Source organism: Alligator mississippiensis, chromosome 4 (assembly GCF_030867095.1).
Source record: "Alligator mississippiensis isolate rAllMis1 chromosome 4, rAllMis1, whole genome shotgun sequence".
NCBI lineage: Eukaryota > Metazoa > Chordata > Crocodylia > Alligatoridae > Alligator > Alligator mississippiensis.
The window spans coordinates 254,437,860-254,459,675 of record NC_081827.1 but is presented as its reverse complement, the minus strand read 5'-3'; the positions used below and the strand labels follow the sequence as shown (position 1 = coordinate 254,459,675).

General features: G+C 69.9%; 2 protein-coding genes across 3 annotated transcripts in view; both read right to left on the bottom strand.

The window, feature by feature from the left end:
- Window positions 1-380: 380 nt before the first annotated feature.
- The window catches only part of ASIC4 (acid sensing ion channel subunit family member 4), a 75,942-nt gene continuing 54,506 nt past the window's right edge, over window positions 381-21,816 (bottom strand). For both annotated transcript variants that reach the window (XM_059727585.1, XM_059727586.1), the window contains exons 2-10: window positions 9,876-10,020; window positions 9,314-9,441; window positions 9,019-9,178; window positions 8,808-8,864; window positions 8,418-8,571; window positions 7,886-7,977; window positions 7,467-7,546; window positions 2,745-2,849; window positions 381-2,490 (exon numbers count right to left, since the gene is read on the bottom strand). In XM_059727585.1, coding sequence (XP_059583568.1) covers window positions 2,371-2,490; window positions 2,745-2,849; window positions 7,467-7,546; window positions 7,886-7,977; window positions 8,418-8,571; window positions 8,808-8,864; window positions 9,019-9,178; window positions 9,314-9,441; window positions 9,876-10,020 — 1,041 coding nt within the window. In that variant the 3' untranslated portion in view covers window positions 381-2,370. The remainder of the gene's footprint in view (window positions 2,491-2,744; window positions 2,850-7,466; window positions 7,547-7,885; window positions 7,978-8,417; window positions 8,572-8,807; window positions 8,865-9,018; window positions 9,179-9,313; window positions 9,442-9,875; window positions 10,021-21,816) is intronic.
- LOC132250425 (acid-sensing ion channel 2-like) lies at window positions 12,167-14,073 on the bottom strand. Its single transcript, XM_059727587.1, has one exon. The coding sequence runs from the start codon at window positions 12,998-13,000 to the stop codon at window positions 12,212-12,214; it is 789 nt and encodes a 262-aa protein (XP_059583570.1). The 5' UTR covers window positions 13,001-14,073; the 3' UTR covers window positions 12,167-12,211.

Genomic DNA, 21,816 nt, shown 5'->3' with positions numbered 1-21,816 from the left:
TGGCCCACGGGCACCTTGCCCAGTGCCCGAGCGGCGCAGTTCAGCGCTCGTGCAGGGCCGTGCCCGGTGTGACGTGGTTGCAGCCACGTGGCCTCTGAGCCCTGCTAACCTTCACCCTCATGCAGCTCCTTGGCCCAGAGCCACGCACAAAGGGACAGTGCTCCCGGGGCTGCGCCCGTGGCTCTGCTCCCCCTGGGCCACGCGCCCCCCTTGGCTTTGCTGTCCTGCGCCAGAGCCAGGGGCTGGGCGCGACAGGAGGGCAGTGCCAGCGTGGCCTCTGGCCCTCAGGCCACCCTGCTCCGTGCCACGGCGGGCCAGGCCCTTCCCCAAGACACCACCCCCGCCCCAGCCCAGCCCGCAGGAGCCCACGCAGCGCCGGCCTGGTTCTACTTGTGCCTCTTTATTCAGAGCTGTTGTACAGTTATAAAACGGCGCCTCGCGGGGCTCGCGGCGGCCAGACCTGGGGGTGCTCAGGCCCTCCCCGGGCAGCTCTCGTGGCAGCCCGCGACCAGGCTGGGTGGCCCAGCCACGGGCACGGCTCTCGGCCGGCTCCTGTGTGCCCAGGCCGGGCGGGGTGGGAGCGCGGGAGGATCACGCGTGCGGGGCCAGGGCTGTGCGGGAGCGCGTGCGCCCGGCAGGGGCAGCCGGGAGCCTGTCCCGGGCCCCGTGGGCTTGCCTGGGCCGATGCATGGGTGGGCGCTCCCCGCGGCTCTTCCAGGGCTGCGCCCGGGCTCGGAGCAGGTGCTTGTGGGGTTCCAGGCGCTGCGGCTGCGCCATCGGCTGGGGCTGGGGTTAGGGGCCGCGCTCTGGGAACAGCCCAGGCTCGGGTTTGGGACTGCTCCAGCCAGGCCAGGCCAGGCCAGGGCTCAGGGCTCCGCAGGGCACAGACAGCCGCTGGCTGGGGAACGCGCTCCCCCTCGCTGTCCCTGTCCCCGTGGGTCCAGGCAATGCCTGGCAAGCCCCACTGCACTTCCTGGGGGGCACGGGCATGCAACAGCTGCCCCCTTCCCTGCCCGCAGTGACAGAAAGGGGCAGAGCGCAGCCCTGCAACCCCCAGGGCTGCCCTGAGCTCAGGCCTGCGCGGTGCCCTGGAGCCGCCCCATCCCCACGACCTGCCAGCGCCGCGTTAGGCTGGCAGGGAACAGCCCTGGGGTTTGGCCAGCACCGCCCACCTGCTGTCCCTGGACCAAGCCTGAGCGTCCCCGTGAGCCACCCCGGGCTCCCTGCTGCACCGCGCCGCACCGCACGGCCCAGTGCACCCCCGCCCCGGGGCTCTGCCATGAACTGGGGCTGCTGGCGACTATGTACAAATATACAGCGTGTGGGCTCAGCCGGTGCCCGTGCCGGGGGGACTGCGTGTGTGTGGGAGGTGGGAGGGATGTGGCTGTGTGTGTGCACGCGTGCAAGGGCCGTGTGCTGTAGGTGAGGCTGGCGCTGGCGCTGGGTGGAGACCCCGGGAGGGCTGCGCCCATGTGCTGTGTTGGCTCTAACCTGGCCGGCTGGCGGGAAGGGCTCGGCGCATCTTCCCGTGCCCCGGGGGAGCCGTGGGAAGGGGCTACCGGTGGGTATGATGCTGGGCAGGGTCAGCACGTCGGCACTGACCGGGGCGGCAATGGGCAGGGCGAGGGGTGCAGCGATGGCACGGCGGGGCCTGGGGCGGGGTCGGGGTCACAGTGTCAGTGCTGCACAGGTGCATGCAGGGGGCCTGGGGCTGGCGGGGTCACAGTGTGGGTGCTGCGCAGGGCTGGGAGCTGCGAGGGCTGCAGGCAGGGTGACCAGGCCCAGGGGCCACTGAGCCGCAGGACGGGCTGTGGCACCAGAGCCACGGCGGGGCCCAGTGACAGCCCACAGGTGCCGGCCTCCCAGGAGCCACGGGGCTGCCACGCAGGGGCTCTTCCCAGGGTCAGGCTGCATCTCTCCCTGTCGAGGTTGGGGTGAATGCCTCCGCGGCAGTGGGGCTCTGCCTGGGGGGCAATGCCCATCCAGCCTGGGGCTGCAGGGCGGGAGGCACCCCCAAAAGGCCAACCCACCACGCATGCAACACATCTACTGCCTGCCCCGTCTGCATTGCTCCCCCGCCTGCAGCCAGCGGCTCTGTCCCTGGGCCCCGGTCTGGGCGCCAGGCTGGCCCCTCGCTCTGCCCCACTGCGCCGCTCCGTCCGTCTGCGCCGTGCCACGCCGTGTGCTTGGAGATGGGGCCGGCGCCGGGCTGGGTGGGAGGAGTCCCCGGGCAGGGCCTCGGCGGCGTCTCTGGGCAGCGCAGGAGGCTGGTGGGGTCAGGGCCGCGCCGGCCTGGACGGGAGCGGGGCAGCCCCGTGCGCACGGAGCCGGGCGCGGGCGCGGGCGCGGGCTTGGGCGGTGCGGCCCGGCCTAGCAGGCAAAGTCCTCGAAGACGCCCTGGTGGGAGTAGTGGTGGCGGTGGTGGTGGTTGGGCAGGATCCCGGCGGTGTAGGCGCCTTCCACGTGCCGGCCCAGCGTCTCGCAGGGGCTCTGAAAGGGAGGGGCTGCTGGGGCGCAGTGGCTGCCCGGACCCCCTGCCCCAGGGAGGCGGCTCCGCGCGTCCCCTGCCCACCCGCAGGGCCCCGAGCGGGCTGGGGGCAAGGGGTGCTGAGCGGGGCGGCCCCGCGCTCCCAGCAGCCCCCACACGTGGCCCATCGCGCTGTGCTGGGTGCCTGCCCCTGCCCAGCACGGCTCCAACATTCGGCAGTGCCAGGCCCCGCGCCCAGGGCTGCCGGCGCCCGTACCTGGTCCTTGAGCTCCTCGAGGCCCAGCGTGGCGATGCTGCCCGATGGCTTCTTCAGGGGCGGCTTGGAGCGGCGCAGGGCGCGGTTCACCCTGTCCCGGATCACCTGGGTGTGGGAGACAGCGCGACACGGCTGCAGCCCTGCATACGTGCGGGCATGAGCGTGTAGGCAGGCGTGCAGCCCCGCACGCAGCCCTGCATGGGGGCACGTGCATGCACTGAGGATCCCGGGGAGGGGGCTGGTAGGGTCCTCTGGGGTCCCCTCCCGCCCAGCCCGGCTCCGGACAGGCCCAGCCCCATCCCAGCCCCCCAGACCTGGCTTGATCTGACCTGATCTTACCACCCCCAGCCCCGTGTGCTGCGATGAGGCCCAGGGACACCAAGAGCCCCCGGCCGTGCTGCTGAGAGCGCCCAGGCCCAGGCCGTGCCCCCGCTGCAGAGGCCGTGCCCCCTCCACGCAGCGTGAGCCGGGGGGCGGTGGTGGGAGAGCCTGTGGCCAGGACCCTGCGGGGCTGAGTCCTGGCGGGAGCATTGGCACAGCCCCAGCACGGGCTGCAGCCAGCACCCGGTGCCACTGAGAGAGGGAAACCCTCTGCCCCTGCCAGCGATGGGAGAGGAAATTTCCCTCCTGGCCCCACGCGGCAGCCAGCGAAGCCCGGGCCCAGGAACGGCAGCCACCTCCGCTCTGCTCTGCAGCCTGGGGCTGCCACGAGCTCCGCACGGCCCACCCCGTCATCCTTGCTCTCCACGAGCGGAGCCCAGCGCCTTCAGCCGTCCGCCACAAGTGGCCCGGCTCTGCTCTGCCCCTGCCGCGGAGCACGGCCACAGACTCGTACAACCGTAAAGTCACAGGCAAGGAGGGTGGCAGGGAGCTCAGGAGTCACATCCAGTCCGACCCCCTGCGCAGAGCAGGACCAGCCCCAACTGCATCATCCCAGCCACGGCTTGGTCTATCGGGTCTTAAACGCCGCCAAGGATGGAGACTGCACCACTTCTCTGGGGAGCCTGCTCCAGTGCTTCACTACCCTTAGTCAGAAAGCTTTTCCTAATATTCAACCTCAACTTCCCAACTTGTCCACATACTTTCTGTCGTGGGGGCCACAGCTGGACACGGGACTCCAGATGTGGCCTCCCCAGTGCTGAGTAGAGGTGAAGCATCACCTCCCTCCATCTGCTGGCAACGCTCCTACTGATGCAGCCCAGGATGCCAGTCGCCTTCTTGGCACAAGGACACACTGCTGGCTCCTGTCCATCTTCTTGTCCCCGTCCCCCCAGGTCCTTTCCTGCAGAGCTGCTGCCCAGCCCGTCACCCCCAGCCTGCCCCGGGGCAGGGGATCGCTCCCTCCTCAGTGCAGGACTTTGCACTTGTCCTTGCTGAACCGCATGAGGTTTCTTTTGGTTCAGTCCTCCAACGTGTCGAGGTCACTCTGAATCCTAACTCGACCCTCCAGCATACCCACTATTGCCCGCATCTTGGTGTCATCTGCAGACTTGCTGGGGCTGCATCCATCCCGTCTCCCAGGTCGTTGATGAAGAGATTGAACAAACCTGGCCCCAGGACTGACCCCAGGGCACTGTGCTTGATACCGGCTGCCAACTAGACATCGAGCCATTGAGCACTACCCTCTTAGCCTGATGCTCCAGCCTGTTTTCTATCCACTTTACAGTCCATTCATCCAGCCCGGACTTCCTCAGCTTGCCTGTGAGGATGCAGTGGCAGACCGCATCAAAAGCCTTGCTAAAATCGAGGTCCACCATGTCAACCGGTCTCCCCGCATCCACAGAGCCAGTCACCTCCTCATAAAAGGCATCAGGTTGTTCAGGCATGACTTGCCCCGGTGAACCCATGCCGACTGTTCCTAATCACCATTTTCCCCTCCAAGTCTGTCCACGTCCTTTTTAACGTGCAAGGCCAAAAACTGGGCACAGGGCTCCAGGGGAGGCCTCCCCCGTGCTGGAGCGGGAGAGTCACCGCCCTGCGTTTGCAAGGGCCACGGCCCTGCATACGGCCCCGGAGGCTGCCGACTCTTCCCAAGCAGAGCGCGCTGCCGGCTCCTGCTCAGCTCTCGGTCCGCCCCGGCCCCCCCTGCGGTGCTGCCGCCCGGCCGGTCCCCCCCAGCCTGCCTCTGCATGCCGGCGTCCCGACCCCGTGCAGGACTGCTCTCCTCTCGTTGCTGCCGGACCATTTCCAGCTTATCCGGGTCACTCTGGATCCCAGCCTTGCCCTCACGTGTCTGCACCTCTGCCAGCGGGGTGTTATCTCTAATGCGCTGGGCATGCCCTGGCTCCCAGTCTCCAGTCATTAATGCAGGCGTTAAACAACGTGGACCCCAGGACAGACCCGGGGAGTCCCGCTGGACACCTCCTTCCAGCTACACATGGAGCCATTGGTAAGGACCCCGCGAGCCCAATGGTCCAGCCAGTCCTGTATCCATCCACAGGACTTCCACCTCGTCTGCGTTTCTCTGTCTGATTAATGACAATGTCGTGGCCTTGCTGAAGTCAAGGTCTGTCACATCCGCTGCTCTCCCCATCCACGGAGCCGCTCCTCTTATCGCAGAAGGAAGCAGGTCAGCCAGGCGAGACTCGATCTGGGTGACTCCGTGCCGGCTGTTCCTGGTCACCTCGTCCTCGTCCTCGTCCTCGTCTTGCTGCTTCCCAGCGGACTCCTCGAGCGCTGCTCTGTGATCTTGCCAGCTGGCGAGGTCAGGCCGCCTGATCTGTAGTTCCTTGCATCCTTCTCCTTCCCTTTCTTAGACACAGGAACAACGTTTGCCCTTTTCCCATTGTCCGGGACCTCACCCGGCCTCCACGAGCTCTCGGAGGAAGGCCGATGGCTCCAACATGACCTCAGTCCTGCCGACACGAAAGCATCTGGCTTCTCTGAGTAATTCCTAACCTGCTCGAGGCCGTTTCTCTGTTCCTATCTGCGCTGCCAGCTGCGCCCGTCGGCCGGGGGCGTCTCTGTGAAGACTGAAGTGACAAAGGCATTAAATGTTCAGCCTCCCCTGCACGGTCTGTGGCCCGGTCACCTTCCACACCCTGCTCCTCCTCTTCCTCTCGACATACTTGCAGTCCCCATTGTTGTCTCCTGCGGCGGTTGCCAGCTGCACCTCCACGACTCGACCTCCCTGGTTTCCTCCCTGCGTGCCCGTGACGCCTCCATCCTCTCCCCTAGTGCCATCACCACCGCGTTCCCCCTCGCTGCAGCCTCCTTGCTGCGTCCTGGCTCCCGGAGGAGATCGCCGGCAGCCAGGCCGGTCTCCTGCAGCACTGCCCATCGCCCTGCCTGCCGGCCCCGAGTCTGCTGACGTGCTGCGATACTGTTGTGTTGTCGGCACCTGGCACCTTCCCCATCACATCCTCAACCTGCTCCTGCCTGTGTGTGAGCGACAGGATGAGAACAGCTCCCCCCTCGCTGGCTTCTCCCCCACCAGCACCCACACATCACCCCCAGCTCATGCCAGGCCTTGCTGCAGGGTCTGGGCCCCGCTCTCTCCCAATAACCCTCCAGACCGGGGCCTCGTCCCCTCCTGCTCCTGGTCTGGAGCTTGCAGCAGCCGCCCACCGTGAGGTCCCAGCTGCTCCCGCTCGGACCCTCACCCGGCTCTCCCAGCAGGCCTCTCCTCCGCCCCGTGCTGCGCCGCCGAGCACGCAGACATCGCGGGTAGAGAAGGGGCAGTGCCTCCACTACCCCATCCTTCCCGAGCGAGCTAGACCCATCCAGGGGCGTCTTCCCATCCCGTGAACTGCCCCCACGTCTCTGTCGTCCCAATGGCGTCGTCATGCTCTGCTTGTTTGAGGACCCCCGGCCGGGCAGCGGGGTCGGGGCAGCAGCCGGGCAGGGGGGAGGCTGAGCCTGCGCTCATCTCCTCCCTCCTCGCAGCGCCTTCGAAAGATCCTGCGCCAGCCCGAGGCCTCAGCAGCCCGCCGAGATTCGCTGATCTCGCTCACGCCTGGCCAAGCTCTGCTCCATTATCCAGCCTCTCCTTGGGCCCTCCTGGGCTGCAGAGTCCCTCCAGCCCCGCGTCTCCCCTGCAGTGCCTGCTTGGGCAGCGCAGACGTGTCTCCCCAGATCCAACCTCACCTGCCTGGCTGCAGTTTCCAGCCATGGGCCGCATCCTGCTCTCGGCAGCAGGAGAGACGCTGCTCTCCCTCTTCCCTGAGGAGCTCCCAGGGACCAGCCAGCTGCTCCCACGTCCCCCGCAGCCCTTTCCCCCAGCAGAACATGCCTGGCTCCCTCGGTCTCTCCCCACACGACTTGCCCTTGACCCCCCTGTCGCCGCCTCTGCCCCCTCCAGCTTCTCCACGGGCTTCTTACAGCGCAGAGCCTGGAGCTGCCCCCGGTGCTCCCGACAGGGCCTGGCCAGCGCCAAGCAGAGAGCATAGCCATGCTGACACATGCGCAAGTGTATTCACACATGCACGTGCATATCTACACTCACATGTGGACAGGTGTGTTCATGCACGCTCACGAGCACTCACAGGGCAGCATCCAGCCCCCCTCCCCCCGCACCCGTGCAGAGCAGAAGCTCACCCAGAGGAGGGGGAGAGGCAAAGGGAAGCAGAGGCTGTGATGGCGCCCTGCTGTAGCCCCAGCCCCAGCCCCAGCCCCGGCTCCCTGGATGCCCAGGGGAGCGCTGCTCACCCAGGCCCTGCCCCGGGGCCCCGTGCTCAGCGCTGCTTGTGGCTCTGCCCAGGGCGCTGCCGAGCCAACACTCACCTCGTACATGTAGTCCAGGATCTCCAGGACAGTGAGGATGCTGGCGCCAATGAACAGCCCCATCTGCCCCCCGATGTCACCTGCAGGAGGAGGCAGCGGTTACGGGAGGCATCAGAGCCAGACCGGCCCTGACCTCTGCACCCAGGAGCCAGGACAGACCCCAGACCTTGGGGAAGAGGAGCAGGGCAGCGTGGGGGAAGGGTCCCTGGGGTGCCCACATCTCAGGAGGGCTCAGGGGCTGCCCCCTCCTTCCCCTGGGTCAGGGCGAGAGCGGGGCTGGTCTCACCCGCCCACCGACGCGGGAAGGAGCACTGGGGGCTGGAAGGGGCTGGAGACTCCTCGGGGCCTCCATGGAGCTCCGGAGCCAAGTGCTCGAGCGCGGCAGCCGCAGGGACGGGGCGCGAGATGCCGCGACTCACCCAGCAGCCCGGCCAGGTCGTAGGCCTTCTTCTGCTCGATGGCCTCATAGTTCAGCGCCTCAAAGAAGATGTCCAGCACCAGGAAGTTCTCTCTGCGGAGCCGGAGACGCAGGGGTCAGTGCAGGCCTGGGCTCAGCACGCACCTGCCAGGCTCCTACACACGGCCTCCAGAGCCTGGCACCCTCCTGCCAGCCCTGGCCTGGCATCTCCACCAACCCTGGCCCTCCGGCCAGGTCCCCCACTCCCACCAGCACCCCTGTCTCCAGCCATGCCCAACAGTACTGGGCCATCTTTGGACATTGTCAGAGACCACCAGAGCTGCTCTGCGGGTGGCTGGGGAGCACTCGGGGCCTGACCTGCTCCCTGGACGTTCGGCGCAGGGCTGCCGGCACCGGGGCCTGACGGGGGTCCCCGGGGCTCTGCAGGGAGCAGGCACAGGAGCCTGCAGAGCTGATGCTGGGTACTGGGCATGGAGGTGGCAGAGGTGCTGGACTGGGGGGGGCATGTCGTGCCGTGGGGCTGGGGGTCTCACCGGATGTAGGTCTCATTGCGGTTGTACTTGCGGGCGAGGTAGCGGGCTGAGCCCTTGTTGGGGATGCGCACCATGGAGATCTCCTTGCCGTAGCGCGTCAGGTTGCAGGGTGTGGGGCAGCTGCAGAGCTCCCGCGTGTCCTCCACCACCATGTCTGCTGGCACAGGCTGCTGTGGGCGCCGGCACCACCCGCACCCAGCCCAGCCCCCCTTCTTGCTGCCTCTGGTCCCAAGCACTGCCCCCTCCCAGGGCTTGCAGCCCCTGCTCTGCCTCCCTGTCCCCACACTGCCCTGGCACAAGCCCCTTCCCACGAGAGCCACAGCATCGACCTGTGCCCCCCTCCCCTGGTGCCCCCAGGTGCCAGAGCAGGGCTGTGCCAGGAGTACTTACCCAGCGTGTGGTCGGCACACTCGATGTACACGTTGGGGGAGCAGATGGACTCGTTCCCTGGCAGGGGGAAGTTGGTGAGAGATGCCCGCAGGGCCGAGCCCTGCCAGGACACCCTCCCTGCACTGCCCCTGCCCCAGGGCACCCGGCTGCCGAGGGCCAGGCCACGCAGGCGTCCAGGGGAGGGCGGGGGGCTGGGTGCAGCAGCCCCTACCTGGCATGTGGACCATGCGGCAGTGGCAGCTGTGCACCACGGCCTCCTTCTCGCACTGCAGGCGGCAGGCAGCGATGCTGTAGGTCTCGTAGCCCGGCAGCGTCTGCTCCCCCGGCACGCTGGCCCGGCAGCTGCCCCATGGCTGGGGCAGGTATGTGAGCTGCGGGACCGGAGCAGGGTCAGGGCATCTCCTGCGCGCTGGCCCAGGCGCCCAGGCGGTGCCTGCCCTGGCATGGAGCGGGGCCCGGAGACACTTCCCGGACCGGCCCCCACCGCTGCCCCTGTCCCATCTCACCCGCTGCTCCTGGCACGACACGAAGGTCTGGAAGCCGGGGGAGACGCCGAAGCCGAGCTGGTGGATGTAGGGCGGCTCGTCCTGGCTGTGGATCTGCACCCGGATCCCAGCCTCGAAGGACGTCTCGTCTGCAGGGCGGGGGCAGGTCGGGAGGTCGGCATCACCCAGGAGCAGCCTGGTCACCCCGGCACTGCCCCGGCCTGGTGCAGCCCCCCTGCCCCAGCAAAGCTCCCCAGGGCCCCTGCACCCTGGCTCTCCGTGCCCCGGCCCTCCCAGCCAGACCCCAGACCTTAGCATGGCATGTGCTGCCCCTGCCCCCGCAGCCTGGGAGAATGGGGCTGGCAGGGTCAGGGGAGGGGGACAGGGCCCGCCAGCAGCCCCCAGACCCGTGCATCCAGGACCCGGCTCCTGGAGAGCAGCTGCTATAAACCCAGCAAGCCCCAGTCCCTGCCGGCCCCCATGTCCCCCCGCAGCAGGCTCTGGCCCCTGTGCAGCGTCCCCTCCACCCCCGCCAGGCGCCTGCTCCGGTCCCGCTCTGCCACCACCCGGCACTGGGTCTCACTGGTTTCCCTCCAGATGGGCAGGTATTCCTCCTGCTGGATGTCCAGCATGATCTCCAGCCCGTTGCCCATGCCGCCCTGCCGGGCCACGCGTGGGTTCCTCCGGTCCCCATTGAAGGTGTAGCACTTCCCGTAGCGTGTGTAGACCTGCGGGGAGACGGCAGAGTTGGCACGGCTGGGGGTCATGCATGGGGCTGCGGCCATCACTGCTCCCCAAGGCCCCGGTTGCACCCCCGGTGCCTGGGATGGGGACAGGGGCAGAGGAAGGGCACGGCGCAAGCCCCGGTCACTGCTGCAGCCTGGGCCTGTGGCAGCCTCGGGCAGGTCTGTTCTCTGGTCTGGACAACACCTGTCCGGAGCAGCGCAGCAGCACCGACGCCGTGAGATACCACCGGCCACCTGACCATAGGTGGCCCTAAGTTTCCAGAGCACTGTTACGCTGCGATGAGGACATCACATAGTCCCTGGTCTGGGCCCTGCCTCCCCAGGAGGAGAGACCAAGGAGGCCAGGCCTGGGCAGCCCAGGAGGGATGCTGGAGGAGACAGGAGCAAGGTTTGCACCGCTCTGAACGGGGAAGAGAAAGTCCCCAGGGATTTATTCCTGCCTGTTTCTGCCCAGACAGAGCGGGGGTCCTGGCACAGGATGAGCAGGCTGGTATGTGCAAACTGAGCCCAGGCCGTCCTGTCCCCCCTCGGGGCATTCGAGGGGGACTCGTGGCCCCAGATGTGGTGGAGCTGAGAGCGCAGCCGGATCCACCGGGGACTGGACACGTGCGGGGAGGAAAGGGGCACGGGGAGCGCTGGGGCAGGGAGCGAGGGGCACGGCCTCTGCACCAGCCCTGCGGGACCCTCCGTGCTGGAGCAACAGGGGAAAGCCCTGCTCGGACCCGGGCACTCGCCCGCCAGCTCCGCTCTGCCCCGGGACACGGGGCTCTTTGTGGCCTGGGGACCTGGGCCCACGCGTGCAGGGAAATGCTACGAGTCTTCCCTGGAAAGGGAGGACGCGAGACCGGCGACAACTGAGCGCTTGGACCACTACAGACAACAGGGATGGGAGCAATGGGCAGAGGTTGAAACCCAGTCCATGGCGGGGCATGGAGCAGAGCACACCGCACGGCCCCTGCAACGGGCCCAAGGAGCCGGTGGATGCTGCCCGGCGATGCTCTGCTAGGAGATGGGAACACAGTAGCCAAGGAGAGTGGCCCCGCAGCCCCAGGACCCCCGGCCAGAGCCTCCTTCAAGGTAGGACACAGGCAGCCCGGTCAGGGCCAGGAGGAGGTTGCCTGGGAGGCCCCAGCGCTTGGGGGCCGTGGACAGACGGGGAGTGCATCAATAAACAGGCACGGGGAGCGGTGCAGCCAGAGCCCGGCAGGAGGCGGTGCAGGAGCTGCAGCCTGACACGCTCCAGGGACGCGTGTGCTGGGGTCTCCCTCTGCTCGTGGCAGGGGCAGGGGCCAGGGGTGTCTGTGAACTGCACTGGACACACGGCCGTGGCTGTGGCTCCGGGCAGGAGCCGCCAGCTGAGGTCCCAGTGGCTCGCAGGATAGGGGTGCAATATACAGGCTCGTCCACCCGGGACCCTTGTCCTCGCTGAGCCTGTCCCAGCGCTTGGTGTCCAGCGGGACTCGAGGACGGGCTGGGGAGGGTGCGGAGCCTCACGGGCAGAGCTGGCGGCACCGGGTGGTTCGCAGGCAGAGCAGTTTGGCATCCCCCGGGCTGCTGACATGGGGGCAGGGAGCACCGCGGGGTCCCACAACGAGCTCTGGGGCTGGGGGTCCTGGAGGACGGGGATGGCCCTTGCACAGGACCTGGTCAATGCAGGCGAGGGCTGCATCCGGCTGGGTGGCCTTGAGTGGGGCACCCAGCACAGGGTCCCAGGATCAGGGGGAGCACGGCCACCTGGGGAGCCCCAGCTGGACAGGTGGGAGAGCTGGAGCTGTCTGTGCAGGGCTCGGCTCCACCAACGCCGGGGGGGGGGAGCTCCGGGGTCAGACCTGCCTGTGCCCGGCCCCCACACCCCTGGTAACTGCCAGGCAGAGACCCCGGCCCCAGGCCCAGGGGCACGGGAAGCCGTGGAGTCAGACCCACCTGCAAGCGCGGGGCTCCTGCAGCCCTCCGGCACCAACGCAGGGCAAGCTGGGGAGAGGGCTGTGCCCACCCCTGGGGCAAGACGGTGTCCTGGCCCCTGGCATGCAGCGAGGCAAGGTGTGAGCCACTGCCTGACCCCCGCCCCCACAGGCGCCCCTACCCCTCCACCGGCCCCCGGGCACCCCACACACCACCTGCCCTGCCTGTCTCCCGGCGTCTGCCCCACAGCCCCTCAGCAGCTGTGAGTGGGTCAGAGGCCCGGGGAGATCCCGACAGTGCCCAGCCCCGGCACCAACACGCCTGAGCCCCCGAGGACACGTGGAGTCTCCCCTGGCCCGTGCGCCGCTGAGAAAGGCACAAGCCCACGAGCCCCGCGGGCTGGCGCTGACCCAGCCCCAGCCCCGGTGCCCAATGGTGCCCGGCGACTCACGGGGGCGAAGTGTTCGGGGCCGCAGGGCTGGCGGCGGAAGCGGCAGGCGAGCAGCATGTCCTCGATCTGGTGGCCCAGGCGGTGGAAGAAGCTCTCCATGGTGCGCTCCGAGGGCCGCGGCGGCAAGAAGCGCGAGTAGTTGGCCAGGCGGCCGAGCCAGCGGCGCCGGGGCTCCGGCAGCGCCTCCAGCAGCGCCGGCACCAGCGAGCGGTCAGGCCGGGCCAGGCCCAGCCACTGCCCCACGGAGTACAGGTCGGGCCGCGTGAGCCGCGGGAAGCGCACCGGGTTGTTGTTGCACAGGGTGACGGCCGGGAAGCGCCGGCGCAGGGCGTAGGCCAGGTGTGCCCGCGTGTGCACGGGGTGGCCCTGCAGGTAGCGCACGCGGTCGCTGCACCAGGTGCAGAGCAGGCCCAGGCAGGCCAGGACGGCCAGGGCCCAGAGCAGGCGCCGGGCGCGGGACGGCGGCCGCCAGCTCAGGTAGCGCAGGCCGGGCAGGCGGGTGCTGCGCAGGAAGCGGGCCAGGGAGCCGCGCGGGGGCGCGGGCGAGGGCGGGGGCGAAGGCGAGGGCAGGTGCTCCCTGCCGGGGCAGCAGGCGAGGGGCAGCGGCATCACGGTGGAGGCCTCGGCCGGACGCGTCCTGCCCGCAGCAGTGGTGGGGGTCCCGGCCCCTCCGGGGAGCCTGCTCTGTCTCAGCTGCCCAGACCCAGCGAGCGCAGCAGGCGCCTCCCCGAGACCCAGCGACAGGCAGGGAAGGGGGGCCGGGACCGACAGACGCCCTCCCCCAACCGCAATTCAGGAATGGAAAATCCTCCCGGGGCCAGGCCGGGCCTTGGGCAGCCCCGGGGTGAGGCCTGGCAGTGCCCGGCGAGCGGCAGAGACCCCGGGGCAGCTCCTGGCCCCTGCCCGCGCCTGGCGCTGCCTCTGGAAGAGCCCAGAGCCCTGGGCCCAGCTCAGCCCCTGGATGCTGGCTCGCTGCCGCCACGTGCCCGGGACTCCCCAACGGGGCCTGTCCTGCAGCCGGTGCCCGGACGCGGAGCAAGCTGTCCGTGCCTGTCTCACCCAGCGCCTCCTGCCCCAGCGCCCGCGTCGGACCCAGGCCGGGGAGCAGGGCCAGCGCCGCCAGGCCCGGGCTCCGTGCAGCTGGCGTGGGCGCCCGTGGTGGTGACGCGGCTGCCGTGGGGCCTTTGAAGTGCCGGGGGGGCTGGGGGTGGGGCTGCGATCAGAGCGCTGCGCCCCCAATCTGCTCCTCAAAGGGAGTCGCTGTCAGCGGAGCCGAGACGCCCGTCATCCTTCTTCAAAGCTGCGTCGCCGTCGCCACGCGGCAGCCTCTGATCAGACGCTGCCGCAGCCCCCTGCTCCCCGCCCCCCAGCAACGCAGGCGGGGAGGTGGGGGCCCCTTCCCTGGGGCAATGCCACGGCCACAGAGCCAGGCCAGCCCGCCACGTGGCACTGTCCAGCGGGGCCGAGCGCTGTGGCTGCCCCGTGGCCCTGGGGACGCTGGAGGGGAGCGGTCGCCAATGCCTGGTTTGCTGCCAGGAGCTCGGACGGGGACATCCCGCTGTCCCTCCCTCGCCGGGCGCAGCAAAGAGGCGCTGACTGCAGCAGGTGCTGATGGCTCTCCGTGGCCCCTGCACTGCGGACATCCTGCCCACGGCCCCGCCTGCCCTGATCCCTAGGGCAGGGCCTTTGGGGTCCTCCCTGTGCCCCCAGGCCCCCCGTGCCCCGCACGCAGCCCCCAGCTCCGCCTCCTGCCCACGCCCTGGCCAGCTCCTCACCAATCTGCACCCCGCGGGGCGAGGGGCAGCCCCAGCCCGGGACCAGCCAGGCCGTCACAGTGGGGAGAGACCAACACGCAGCTTCTGGACCAGGCTCTGCCTAGGACAGCCCGACCCCCACGCTGCCCCGGAGCCGGCTCTCCAGCAAGCGGGAGGTGAAAGCGGTGGACCCCAGGCCCTGCCCCAGGCTCGCTGCACAGACCTCAGCTCTGCCCCCGCGACTCCTGCACGGACGCGGCCCATGGTCCCACCTGACCCCACGCGTCTGCAGTTTCCAGCTGCCGCTTGGCGCCTACCCTGGCAGCAAGGCAGGGTGCCCGGTCTGCCGGCTGCACGGCCCATTCTCTGCACCCGCCTGGGTCTTGCCACCCGTCTGGGGCAGCTCCCTGCCCGGGCGCTCGTGGCTGCAGGGCGCAGGAGCAGACGCTGGTCTCGCGCGTGTGAACACAGGGTCTCAGGCACACGATGGCCAGGCAGGTGCTGCCCCATCCGCCCCACAGACCCCGGCCCATAGAGACCCCCCTATAAGCCCCACACAGCGGGGACAGACTGGAAGTGCCATCTCTAGGTACCACCGCTCCAGTGGCAGGGCCACGGCACAGAGCAACCAGGCGGGTCAGGGAGCCGCTACTGCCCACGGGCAGCTCGGGAAAGATGCAGGGCAGGTTGGGCACCCGCTGGGGTTGGCACTGAGGGAGGGTCAAGGGCACCCCCCTGGGTGTCTAAACCCCTCCCTGTTACTCAGGGACCCTCAGCGGGGTCCCCTCTGGAGCAGCAGGGCCGGGCCGAGCTCCCATCCACCCCCGAGCCGGTGCCCGCTGAGCGTCGGAGCCGTGCCCGGGCCGCGGCGCTGCCATCCCAGGCAGGCCGGCAGGTGGCAGCAGGTGCACACGGATGGGCCAGTCTGTCCCAGGCACCAGGTCCTGCCACCTGCCCCAGCCCGGGATGGAGCCACAGCAGGACCCTGACCCGGGACTGCCCCCCGGCCCCTGGGCAAGGCCCAGCCCTGCACCCCAGCCTTGCACCCTGGCCTGGCAGCACCAGCCCTGGGGCAGCAACCAGGCAGGGGCTGGAGCCCTGGGATGGGGATGTGGATGGGGACGGGGGCGCTGAGCCCTGGGATGGGAACGTGGGAGCAGCGGGACCCACGCTTGCAGGAGCTCATGGGCCAGGGCTACAGGCGCAGCTGGGCCGGGCGCAGCGCCAGGCTCTGCAGCAGCAGCAGCAGCAATCCCCTCCCGGCCCCGTGGTGTCGGTGTCGGATGCGACATGGAGCTGGAGAGATAACGGGATTATCCTGGGCCCATCGATCCTGCAATTAATGACGTGGGCGCAGGCATCTCAGCTGGGACTGCGGGAGCATCCTGGGCCTGCGCCTGCCTGCCCGGGACCCCGGCGGGGATGCCGGCGAGCTGCCCCCGTGCTGGGCATCTCCCCCGTCCGGGCTGCCCTGGTGCTGGAGACCCCGCTCTGCAGGGAATGCAGCTCTGGGCTTGCAGCTGGTCACCCAACCTGTGCTCGGGGGGGGGGGGGGCAGGCTGGGGCTGTAACCCCCCCATTGCTGCCCCACGTGTCAGGGGGTTGAACCCCCCACCTTGCAGCCCAGGCTAGGGCTGTGTATGGCTGTGCCTAGTCCTGCTGGGACTCAGCCCCGCGGGGTCCTGGCTGGAGGCTCTTGCCCCCCCTGCTCACACTGCCTTGGGGGGCAGGCAGGGATCTGCCCCCTGCTCAGCCTGTCCCAGCCGGGGGGGTTTCCCCTCCGTCTGCAGTGGGGGCACGGCCTGGGCCTGGGGTCTCTCCAGTGCCCACCAACCCCCCTGGCAGCACCGCGGGCGTTGTCGGCCGCAGCCCCCCCGCTTTCCCAGGGGCAGGGACAATGCTGGAGGCTGTCAGGGCAACAGTGTCGTGCAGCTCTGAGCTTGCACAAAGGGTCGGTCTTGGACGGGGCCGATCCTTCCTCAGGCTGGATGCGACCCCACAGCTCCCTGCCGGCCCCACAGTGCCGGGATTTCCCAGATTTCTGACACATCGGCCTCTGCCTGGACGCGGAGAGGCTGGAAAGCACGGGCCCCTCGCCGGCTGGCCTGTGCTCAGCCGCGGCAGTGGCGTGAGATGGGGGTCCCGTGCCCTGCAGCCCACGGCCGCCCGCTCCGCGTGGGTCTCCCGGCACCCCGTCCCGTCCCCTGCTGTACACGCTGCCCTGTGCTGGCACCCACCTGGGGAACGCATGCCTCCCCCTGGGCTGCCCTGGTCCCTCCGGCACCTGGACTGTGACGTGTGACCCCTGCGCTCACCCCAGCCAGTGGCCAGACACCCCAGCTGAATAGGGGGAGTCCCCCCAGCCACGCACCCAAGGCAGTGGATCAGGCACGTGGGCCCCATGGCCGTGCCCCGTGGCGGCGCGTGGCGGGGGTGCTGTGAGCGCACCGGCTGGACGGCATGGGGAGATGGATGAGGGCGCCGGAGGCCGCCGGCCCGATACCATCAGGCCTTTCACACTCAGGCAGCTTCCTATTAGTTTTCTCTAAGCAGCAGATGAGCTTCCCGGGCGGAGGGAAATGTCATTTCTCCGTGCGCCGCGGCTAATGGGTTGACTCAGAGCTGCCGGGCGGCTGCTGCGGCGGCGATCGATCGGGCTGGCCAGGGGAGGGCAGGACCCCGGCTCCCCCGTGCTGCTGGGCTGGGGCAGGGGGAGGTGGAGCTCCATGCCGGGGGTCTCCGCACCCTACTGCAGCTCTGCAGGGTGGGAACGGGGGGGGCAGGTCCCCACAGGGCCCCAAGCACTGGCACGATGGGGATGGGGGGGGTGCGGTCCCTGACGTGCTACCCCCAGGACGGCTCTAGCCCATGCGCCCCTCGGGCAGGGAGCACGTGGCTGCACGGTGCCCCGGGAGCCGGCCGGCCGCGGCGCCCGCGCAGCTGAGCCCCCGCTCTCAGCTGTCATGCACGGAGCACAGCTGCGAGATCCGGCTGCCGAGAGCACGGAGCCGTCCTGGAGGGCTCGGGCTTTCCGGCACGACAAACCCGATTAGGCGGAGGCGAGCGGGGGGACGGGAGCAGGAGGTGATGCAGAGGCTGCTGCACCGCTGGGAACACCGTTTCCTCTGCCGCTGAGCCGGAACCGGGCCTGCCCGCACTGCTGCCTGGCCCCGCGCCCCTTGCGACGGCCTGTCCCGGGGGCACACGCACGGCCCCTCGGCCCCACGCCAGCCCCCGGATCGGAGCGCGGGGTGGCGCCGGGGAGGGGGGGCAGCAGGATTCCCCTGCCGGGAGCCGCCCAGTGCTGCCGGGATCCCCGCGCCGCCCGCGCACGCCCGCGCAGGGAGACCCCCATTAGGCGAGGTAATTTCTCGACACGATTCCTCATTTCCCTGTGCTCTGCTGTGGAGACACTTTGACCTTGACAGAAATAGCTCCTCGCGCCGCGCCAGACAGAGCTGAGTGCAGCCGAGCAGCGTCGAGCCGAGTAGCTCCCCGGCACCGGCACCGGGAGCCCCGCTCAGCACCCGGGCCCCGGGCCACACCTGCCCCAGCCCAGCCCCGTGCCTAGGGACGGCAACGGGGCCACGTCAGCAAGGCTGTGGGCTCGCTGGTGCCCAGCCGGACCCCCGTGCTGGGGTAGGGGGCTCAGCCCAGCCCGTCTCGGGCCAGTCCCGCAAGTGCCCCCCTCGCCCACCTCCGCCCACCCCATTGGCTCTCCCCAGCGCCGGGCAGGGACACGGGGCCTGGCGCTCGCTCGCCTCCAGCCCTTCCCGGTGCAGGGGTTGCGCTGAGCTGCCAGGACCGGCCGCCCCAACCTGCCCATCTCCCGGGCTGCAGCCGGGCCCCGAGACGGGCAGCGTCCCCCCCAGCCAGGCCCGATGCGCCCCAGCCCGCGGCTCCCACGCCTGCCCGCCCGCCCGCCCGCTCCGCGTGGCTCTGGCTCTGGCTCTCCCCGGCTCCTGCCGAGCAGGTTAGTTCTGCCCCATTAAACCTCTCTCAGGCCGACGGCGACAGCTGCTGCGGTGGCAGGGACGAGGCCTGGAGCCGGGGCCGGGGCCGGGCGCTGTGAGCAGGACCGGCAGCCAGGGGGTCGGGGTGAGGACAGCCCCTTCCCTGGGCACGTGGGGCTTTTCCACCCTGGGCCAGGCCCTGCCCGGGGGTCCACACCGCCCCTCTGCCTCCCGCCGGGCGCTGGGGCAGGGCCACGTGCCCGGACCCCGGCTCAGCCGGAGACCCGGCACAAACGAGCGGTCTCCACGACGACAGGCGGCGCGGGCCGGCACCGGGGCCGTGGCACGGCTGTGTGTGCGTGCGTGGCCGCGGGCTGCCGGCGGCGCGCAGATGAGGGGCTGCGCCGGGGGCGCACGAGCCGGGGCGCGGAAAGGGGGAGCTGCGCCGGCTAAGTGGGAGGCTGGAGCCGGAGTCACGCAGGCGCCCGTTGCCAGGGGAGACGGCCCCGGGGGCCGGGCAAGAGCAGGTGCCGAGGCTCGTGGACGAGGCTCGGGCACGACGGCCCCACAAGCCACTGCTCCGGCCCCCCGGGGCCCCTGACACCCCAGCCCTGGGCTGCGGCCCCCGGACGCCCCCCGGCAGCCCGCGGGTCCCGAGTGCGGCTGCTGACACGCTGCGCCTCGGTGCCCCGCGCGAGCCGCAGAGCTGACGCCAGCACTGCCGCTGCTCGGGATATTAGATCCGTTTGGATTCAGCAATTTCAACTCATTTCAAGCCGGATTCTGCAGCAATTTTCTGAGCCAGTGGAAAGCTCCTGCTGATAACGCCCCCCTCCCGCCGGCCCCGATAGCCCTGCTATCAGCCCGGGCCCCAGCTTGGCCCCCCGGCTCCAGCCTGATCCCGGCCCGGGGCACGGCGCTCGCCTCCCTCGGCCACGTACGGCCATTGCCGAGACACCTACCGAGGGGAGCAGGGCGCCGGAGACAGGGCTCGGGCCGGTGCTGCAGGGCTCGAGCCGGCTCCTGCCGTGCGCCCGGGGCCCGGTCCAGCAGCCCCAGCACCGGGGCCCAGCTGAGGCTGGGGTCGGGGCTCCCTGAGGCTCGCTGGCACGGCCCCGGCTGTAGTGACCAGCCCCGGGGACGGGGAGCTCTGGCTGCAGGACAGCCTGGATCTGCGGGACCCCGGGGAGGAGGGGGCCAGGTAGGAAGAGCTCGTGGCTGGGCTGCAGGGCCGAGGCAGGGAGACAGGTGGGTGAGTAGGTTGTGGGCATGTCCTGGGGGTGTGTGACCCCACACCGACCTGCCTGTCTGCTCACGGCTGCATGCACCAGGCCGTGCCGCGGCGTGGCCAGACGCGTGTGCCCCAGGCCCCACCTCGACAGCCTTGCCGTGGCATATGCCAGGCTGCGCCGGGCAGCGTCACCGGTTGCTACGGGGGCAAAGGTCACCTGAGTGAGCTGAGACGTGGGCACCAGCACAGCGAGAGCACGCAGGGAGCTGGCGAGCCCAGCACGGCCCCAGCCGGCCCCGCTGCCGAATGCCCCAGCCTGGCGCCGCTGGGCTCAGTGCTGCCGGGGCCGGACGCCAGCCACGCTCCGCTGCAGCACCGGCAAGACCCGGGAATCCTGGCACCCGCACTGTCGCCTGCACCCATGCCCCGGCCCGTGTCTCGGCTCCCCTGGCAGAGGCCATCCCTTCCCGCGCGGTGTCAGGGAGGGGATTTGCTCCAGTGCTGGGGGATGCCTGGTCCTGCTGCGGGCGCAGCTCATCCCTGCTCCAGGATCCCTTCCCGCTGTGACGGTGCGGCCTGACAGGTGCCAGCCGGGGCTGGCCCAGGCCGGGCAGGAGCTACCTGGGCGCTACCCGGGCGCGACGCGACTCAGGGGCCCCGGGCGGGCCGGCACAGGGCAGGTGCGCAAGCAGGCGTGCGGAGGGCTCCGCGCCCGTCCCCAAAGGGTTAACAGGCAATTTCCTCTGCTGACAGCTGGCGAAGGCGGCTGCTATCGGCGCGGGAAGGAGAGGGGAGCAGGCGAGATAAAAAGGCAGCAGCGCTGGCACCGCCTGCTTAATCCCGGCGTTTAATCTGCTGGGGCAGCGCAGGCAGCCTTATCTCGCCGTCCTTCTGCTGCTCCATCTCATTACCGCTCCGCCGCCGCGCCACTACCCAACCGCTCCGCCGCGCGCCCGCCACCAGCCCCCGGGGGCCGCGCGCCTGTGCCAGGCCCCACGCGCCAGCACAGCCCCACGCCGCACGCGCGCACGCCAACGCACGGACACCCCGCGGCCTGCCCGCGCACACGTGTGCACACCAACTCATGGACACCCCACAGCCTGACTGGACCTGCTGTGCACGTGCATGCACACATCTGCACACTGACACATGGACACCTCACAGTCTGCCCGGGCCTGCAGGCAGAGGCATGTATGCTTGCACACGCATACTGACATACAGACACCGCACTGCCTACTGCAGCCTGGCCCCTGCACACATGTATTCACATGGGCACAGTGATACACAGATACCGCACAGCCTACCTGGGCACAGCACATGTGTGCACACACATGGGCATAGACACGAACACCCCAGGGTTTGCTGAGGGGTGTGCACGCTTGCAGCCCCACACGCACACGCTGCTCCTTCTCACGCATGCACGTGGCCCCCCGGGAGTGTGCGTCTCATGCGACACATGGAGCTGTCTCACACGCTGCTGCTCACACGCAGTTTGCCGACGGCTCTCCCCAACACACACACCACCCCCTCCCCAGCTGCCAGTGTCTAGCGCGCCCCCGCCCACGGTCACACATGCTCCCCCGCACGTCTCCCACATGCCTGGCCTGGGGGGCTCAGGGCTGGGGGCTCTGCCTGACATGGCGACAGGAGCCCCGTGCCCATGCAGGCCCTTGCTGGCAGTGTCCAGAGCCGGCTCCCACCCCTGGGGTGTCCCTGGCACTAGCCCAAAGTGGCCTCGCTCTCCCTGCCCGCGGCAGGGGCTCTTGTGGGGCCGGGGGCTCCCGTGTGGCCACCCCGCCAGCCTCAGTTTGGGGGACAGGGAGGCTGCGCCGGCTCGGACGTGCATGTCTCCCCCAGACGTGGTATTTATCTGCAAACCCGCAGCAGTGCCACAGTGCAGAGGAGGTGCCGCGGCCGCGCCGGGCTGTCACGGGGGTTATCCTGCCGCCACGGATGGGCTCGGGCTGATAAGCTTTATTGTCACTGGAGGAGATGCTGCCAGCGCCTCACGGCCACCTCCTCACCAGTGACGAGCTACGGGAAGCCTCTGCTCTCTGTGCCGGGCGGCAGGGGGCCAACCCCCACAACCCTGGGGACGCCTCGGGCTGGGCCCCAAGGGCTGGGAGCCAGGATGCCTGGGGTCCCTGCCCAGGGCCACGGCACAGCTGGACACCCCCCTGCTCTCCAGCTGCCAGGATGCCTGGGGTCCGTGCCCAGGGCTGCAGCAGGCTGCCCGGGTACTGCACCCCTCTCTGCAGTCACGGAGGGGTCTCTCCTGTGACCCCCCCAAGGACGGACAAGCCCTGGCAGCGACACTGAGCCCGGCCCCAGGCAGGGGCTGCAAAGCGCCAGCTCTCCGCTCTCACCCAGTTGGGAGCGAGAGGCGCCAGCAGCATCCCATGCTTTGCCTGCCCCAGGCCCTGTACTGCCCCTGGGTGCCTGCCCCTGCCCCTGCCCCTGCCCCTGCCCCAGGGGATGGGCTCTGTG

What these genes read in the sequence shown, in the direction of transcription:
- LOC132250425 (XM_059727587.1), bottom strand. Translation starts at nt 13,000, where the DNA reads ATGCCGCTGCCCCTCGCCTGCTGCCCCGGCAGGGAGCACCTGCCCTCG.